This window comes from Tetrao urogallus, assembly GCF_951394365.1.
Source record: "Tetrao urogallus genome assembly, chromosome: 9".
Taxonomy (NCBI): domain Eukaryota; kingdom Metazoa; phylum Chordata; class Aves; order Galliformes; family Phasianidae; genus Tetrao; species Tetrao urogallus.
This window is the reverse complement of record NC_136822.1, coordinates 13321966-13328148: the sequence shown is the minus strand read 5'-3', so window position 1 is coordinate 13328148 and position 6183 is coordinate 13321966. Positions and strand designations below refer to the sequence as shown.

Sequence of the window (6183 nt, the reverse complement as noted above, 5' to 3'; positions counted from 1 at the left end):
ATCAAAATGTCAGCATGAGCCCCTGTGACAGATTCAACACACGCTTCTGGCATCTATTGTGTTGCGTTTGGTCTCCCTTCTTAGGCTCATGTGAAATATGTGCTGCTTTTTAGGATCTTTGCTGATTTTCTCTCACTACTGTAACACGATGGAAGTTCTCTGATGAACCAGGTGGAACAAGAAGTTGGGTGCTATGATCCCCATGGGTCCCTTCTTACTTGGGATATTCTATGATTCCATAATGCTACAAACTGCAGAAAGACAAGTGGTTTCTAGAGTTTATTTTCCTTCATTATGTCCTCATAAGATGGAGGCAACTCAGTTCCCCCAGGGCTGAGCTGCAGGGCAGGAGAGGACCTCTCCACGTTCACGCAAGTGCTTGGAGATCTGGAAAATGGGCACTGAGGGGCTTCACTCGCTGGGGAGAAAGCAAAACAGTAAATGTAGAGCAGGCAGAGAAGGACAAGCTCTGGGGAAAGAGGGGTGAGATGGGGATGAGCTGTCAAACCACTCGGAAACAAGAAAAGCATGGGTGTGATTTGTGAATCACAAAGCCTCTCACCAAAGCCTCTCAAACTCCAGATGTTAGAAGTGAGAACTGAGGAATCTGGGTGGGTTTGGGTGGATCCTCCCCATGGAGACGTTGCTCATGACCACCCAGAAAGCAGGCAGTTCTTCCTCTGGGAAGGGCTTAGCTTAATCACAGAATGAGCTTAATTCCTCTTGGAGAGGCTGGCGCCTGGACCAGCCTGCTGGCAGTACTCCAGGTCAGCTCTGGGCATTTACACACAGTCCTTATAGCCCCTTCCCCAAATTCTGGATGTTTCTAGGGGAATGTGAGGGTGGTTACTGCAATAAGCAGCATCTACCAAGAAACTTTCCTGACAGATATCAGCCCATTGAGATACCTGCTGGGATGGCTTATATTGACCAGGGAGGTGAGAAATTCAATTCGCATAATGGGAGGGGCTGCCAGGTGCCAAGGAGAAGGTCCTTCATCCCTCCAGTGTCAGAATGGCCAAGCCCCAACTTGGCATCTTTGGGACATATAGACATACACGGACAGCACTGGGTTCAGCTGAAGGTTTGGCTGGGGAAAAAAACGTGGATGTGACTCGCTTAAGCCCTCCAATCTATGGTGCAGTCATCAACCCAAGGTGCCCACCTTGGGCACTGCACTGTTCACCCAGATGCAGCCTGGTTGCCACTCACAGCTGGCCACCTCGTGCTGGGTTTTGGATGGAACCAGCAGGTAGGGGACCAGTGGGATCTTTCAGGAGGCAGGAAATAGGACTAACCACAGAAAGCATCTGAGCTGCTGAGTGCAAAGACGGCCAGAGTGCGTGGTTGGAGGCTGCTCTTCCACTTCAGCCAGCACTGCAGGCAGCAGCAGATCCCGCAGGACAGGAGCAGGGCCAGAAGAAACAGTGTCAGGAACCTGAGGCAGAGGCAGCAGGGGAGGAACAGTTCCATCACCATCTGCGGGCAGCACCAACAGATGTCTGCGTGTCTTCAAATTAACATATTCATTAATGTATTTTGCAAATAGCTGTTAAATGTTGCATTTTCTCCATCAGTGTGCTGGACATGATCAAAGTCCCGGGAAACCAACATCTCTCAGTGATGAGTGCTGTCTGGAATTCAAGCATTTCTCCCAGAAATCATTCATCAGGTTTGCCCATCTCTGTTGTCATTGTACAGTGAAGCTATGGATTAATGACTCCCATTAGTCAGTAAAGACAGAATACAGGGACAACCCAGGAGCAATGCTCTCCAGCTATCTGTCTCTCTTAATGCCTTTCTCTCATATATCCATCACGTAATATTATTTGCCAGCTTTCTCTCTGGAACAGATCTGAAACTTACCACACATACCAGCTGCTAAAGTTTTCATCGTTCTGCTTGATGCACCTAACAAGGGAAAATAAAAAGAAGCTTCAGTCCAATGTGTATGAACCAGATAGTTTCCAATGCTTTTCCATCAGCATGAAGAAATGCATCACCAGTAAGCGCATGACTGAGAACTTTTCCTCCATCGAGGGAGCAGGATCACAAGTTTAGATGGGAGCAGAAGCTGATGATATGCATGTGACTGGTTTGCCATTCAACAGCAGCACCCACCACCCGTGTTTTTGCTGAAAAAGCAGGGGAACAAAGAGCTGCTGGCTTCCCTTTTCACTCTGGGAAGGAAAGCCATTTCTGGAAGCCTGCAGTAGGAGTGGGTGGGAATCACAGAATCACAGAATTGTAGGGGTTGGAAGGGACCTCCAGAGATCATCGAGTCCAACCCCCAAAGCACAGAGATACATACACTCACCTCTCACCAGGCTCACAGTCGGGCTCAGAGCCTGCTGGCTGAAAACATACATGGAAATCAGAGAGGGCAAATCGTACTTTTGTTCTTGTTCCGTTTGAAATCATTGTAATGACCAATTTTGTCTTGGAGCGGGAAGTTGGAGGGAAGAGCAATAGAACTGCAACTGCATGGATGAAATTGCTCCTCTCCCTGCTCCCATCCCTGTGTGTCTGTGCTCTGAGCCACTATTGAAATCAGGGGGTAATCTCCCCAGCAGCTCGATAAATTCAATAGTTTGAAGATGAAAGCTAGAGCAAGAGGAACGCACTTCCTTTTATGTGCAAAGGGAAGGCTGAGAGCTGGGAGAGGAGCAGTGTCAGAGATCTGCTTACAGAGCTGGGCTCCATTCTTCAGAAATGTCAGCTGAAGAATTTCCTGTGCCTAATTACTGGTTTGCAGCTTTTTTCCAGTAGGTAATTGTGAATGTATCTGTAAATTGGGGCTGTTGCGACTGGACATGTGCTCTCCCTTGCATTTTTCTATTTCTGGATAGTAGTGGTGCATCATTCCCAGAGTCACGTTTCAGGTATGTGTATTCACAATTGCAAATATGTGTACCCGAAACTTGTTCTTCAGGTATGTTTTCTACTTTCTGCTCAAGCAAGTTTACTTTTGTAAGCCTTGTTGACCTTAGCTTCAGTTTCAGATTATCTAGGCAAAAAGTAACCGGACTGGTTCATCAGCAAGATTAAACCCAATTCAATCTTCAGACAATCTTCAGACAATTCGCATTAGGTGTGTTACAACATTTCAAGCTTTGCTACGAAAAAAAAACCCCTTCAGATCAGATATAGAATTGCAAGAACACCAGGAAAAAATAAACAAGATGGAAGAGCTAAGATGTATTTCTTGGAAAAATGTATCAACATAATTTATAAACCATTGTATTACTTGGATTTCCATCTTTATAAGCCTGAAGGATGCAGAGATTTCTGTCTTTGAGTGAAGCTAGAAAGCTCTGTTGAGGATTAGAAATTTGTACCAAATATGTATATTTGAGAGGTTTCATGTTATGTCTCTAATTAACAGGACTTCTTGTAAAGAGCAAGAAATCACAGATCTCTATAGCCCATTTAATCCTGTGCACACTGCCTTTGCTGTGATGGGGGCACAATCAGCCCCTCGTTTTGCCAGAGCTCTGTAGGTATAATGAGTCTCTCATTATCTGTGGAATTTCACGAGCGGCTGAAACTTGAATGAGGAAGAGGGAAAAAAACAGAAGCTTCAAAATGAACTCTTCCAGACTTGTCCTTTGAAAATTGAGCTAATTTGCTGTGTCACACATGCACCCTGGTGCAGAATATTTTAATTTTTTTGCACTTCAGCTGATTATTAGAATAACAGGTCAAAACCAGACAGCCGATTGCTGCAATTGCGTGTGCCCTGAGTATTCTTCATGGCTGAATGACAACCTCTGGGCTCTCCTTTATATCATTCTCCAAACTACTTCAGCCCCACTACCATCGCATGGTTGAGCTGCAGCAAAGTGCATCTCACTGGGTCAGTAATCCATCAATGCAGCCAAACGCCCACCCTTGCTGCTGAAGACTTGTGCTCTTCCATTTCAGTAACCATAGAGAGAATAAAAAATTAAGGTATTCAAGCTTTCTCTTCTTTACTTGGAAATGATGTGAATATTAAACCTACCTCAAATTTACCAGGTCGCCCCACCAAGAGAGAAGTCAGTTGAAAGAAAAGGATACTGATTAAATTCAATAAAAATTGAATCGTCCCCCCAGCAAAACTCCTAACATCTTGCTGGTTGCACTTGAAGGGTTTGGTTACCTGGAAGAAGATAAAATACAGAACTCCAGCTTCCATGATCCATGAAGTGAAACACAAAACTCTGGGTCTCTGCATCACTAACTGGAGAGATGCAGGAAGAGCTTTGTTTGTGGCAGCGGTTTGGAGCTTTTAAAACTTCTCTGCACATTGTGCCTTTGACCACAGAGCACGCTGCCCAAAGGCTTCACACCCTTTGGAAATTACTGCTAGCCAGGAAACAAACTTAGGGTTTGCATGGACACACTTTAATTGCTGCTACAAGTTAAATGAACACTAGTTTGAGGTCAACACCTTGCAGGTGTTTTGGCATTTTCATAGGTGTTTACAAATTCCTGTTGTTGAATCTTAGTTCCATATTAACCTGTGGCTGTTTTTAGCGGGACCTTCTACAAAGAAAGAAGCACCAGATTTTGTGGATATGCTTTCATTACATGGTGCCTTTAGCTGCAATTCTGTCACTGCAGGAAGAGCAATGCTGCCTTCAAGCCTCTGTGCACTGCGCCTCTGATCTCAGCATGCAGTCAGCCTCTATCCAACCCACCTCCACCAGCACCACCACTGCTGCATGCAGCTGCTGGGGTTGGTGGCAGAAGACAACGCATCAGGAAAAGGCATACCTAAAGTGGTTTTCATGAATACCAAATTTTGTCGCAAGCACTGATTTCGTACTGACTGATAGCTACACCTGGATCATGTAGTTAAAACTGGGATGGAACACAATCATTGAATTGCATTGAATCTCTGATCACCACAAAGCGGGGATGATGCTAGGTTGTTTGGTAGCCAATAATAAGTTGTCATGGAAGCTTACAGCCCGTGGCTGAGACGCACCATTAGCTACGGCTCTTCCAGGTTTAACACAAAGAGTGTTGCTGTGAATATGTTTACCAGTCGCTCCAGAAGTTAAGCATTATGTTGTGGTGCCATTACTTCAGTAATGATTGACAGAGCTAAGCTGATCTTGAGGTATGTCTCCATGGTTTTTCCTCAGCGAAGAGGTCAAGATGTCTAACCGACTCTGATACATGTGCTCAAGCCAGGTTTGATATTTATTTTTAGTGCTTTGCATAAAGCCTGGTCTTCTCAAACACGCACTTCAGCTCACTGCTAATTAAAGGCAAGCTGCTGAAATGATGCCTTCTGAGAAAGCACCTCTCTTAATGCTGCTAAGTAGATGCACTACAAAATATAAATGGCCTGAGCGTGTTGTTGCCCTCATTCGGTCCAATCCTTTTTGATTTTGTTCAACAGTGAAATGCCAAACCAATTTCTTATCTGTTTTCTAAAAAGAAAAAGATCCCGCAGTATAAAAATGTGCAAAGCCATGCTGGGAACCTTGTGACTCTTACAATTTCAGGCTTCAAAGAGATCATCCATCAGCGTGCTAATTTCAGATTTCTTCCTCTCGCAATTACTTCTCTCAAAGCTCCCTCCTGCGCTCCAGTGAGATGCCTCTGCCTGCGTGCCAATGCCAGAGCCCAGAGTGCTTCCAATTTACAGCTACCCAATGCATCATCCACAGTACTTAGAGGGGCAGGTACTACGATTAGCTCTCAGTACTGAAAAATAATGCATAGCTTCAGTTCTTGGTCTTGGTTTCTAGAAGAAAAGGGAAAAAATTGAATTTCACCACTATCCAGGTTCCTGGCTTAGAGGCAAGCATTTGTTGGTCCCATACAGAGGTTTCTAATGAGCAGGCTAGGACCTGACACAATGCTGAGAGGAGCTCTGCACTGAGTCCTGTGGGAAGCTGTGATCCCTCCTACCAACTCTCTGTCCTCTGCTTTCTGCCATGATGCTGCCTTTGGGGCTTTGCAGTACCAAGAGACTTCTTCTGGGTAGCCTTGTGTCCGGGGCTATTTCCAGTCTGAGGGATTCATCCAGACTTTTTATTATTTACCTCTGTAAGAATATATATACATATGCATTTATCTACCCATGCATAAGTATGAGTGGATACGTAGAAAAAATTTCTCCTCATCCACTTTCTGACAAAAAGTTGGGCATCTCCTTCCTTCCCAGCCAGTTACCTCACCTCATCA

The 6183-nt window shown here is 44.9% G+C and overlaps 1 protein-coding gene across 1 annotated transcript; it reads right to left on the bottom strand.

Annotated features, from left to right (window-relative positions):
• Positions 1–272: 272 nt before the first annotated feature.
• On the bottom strand, positions 273–4216 carry TMEM207 (transmembrane protein 207; the record flags this gene model as incomplete). Its single annotated transcript, XM_079540000.1, has 5 exons — positions 273–418; positions 1299–1438; positions 1867–1911; positions 2318–2355; positions 4142–4216. The coding sequence occupies 5 exons, from the start codon at positions 4214–4216 to the stop codon at positions 273–275; spliced, it is 444 nt and encodes a 147-aa protein (XP_079396126.1).
• Between the last annotated feature and the right edge of the window lie 1967 nt (positions 4217–6183).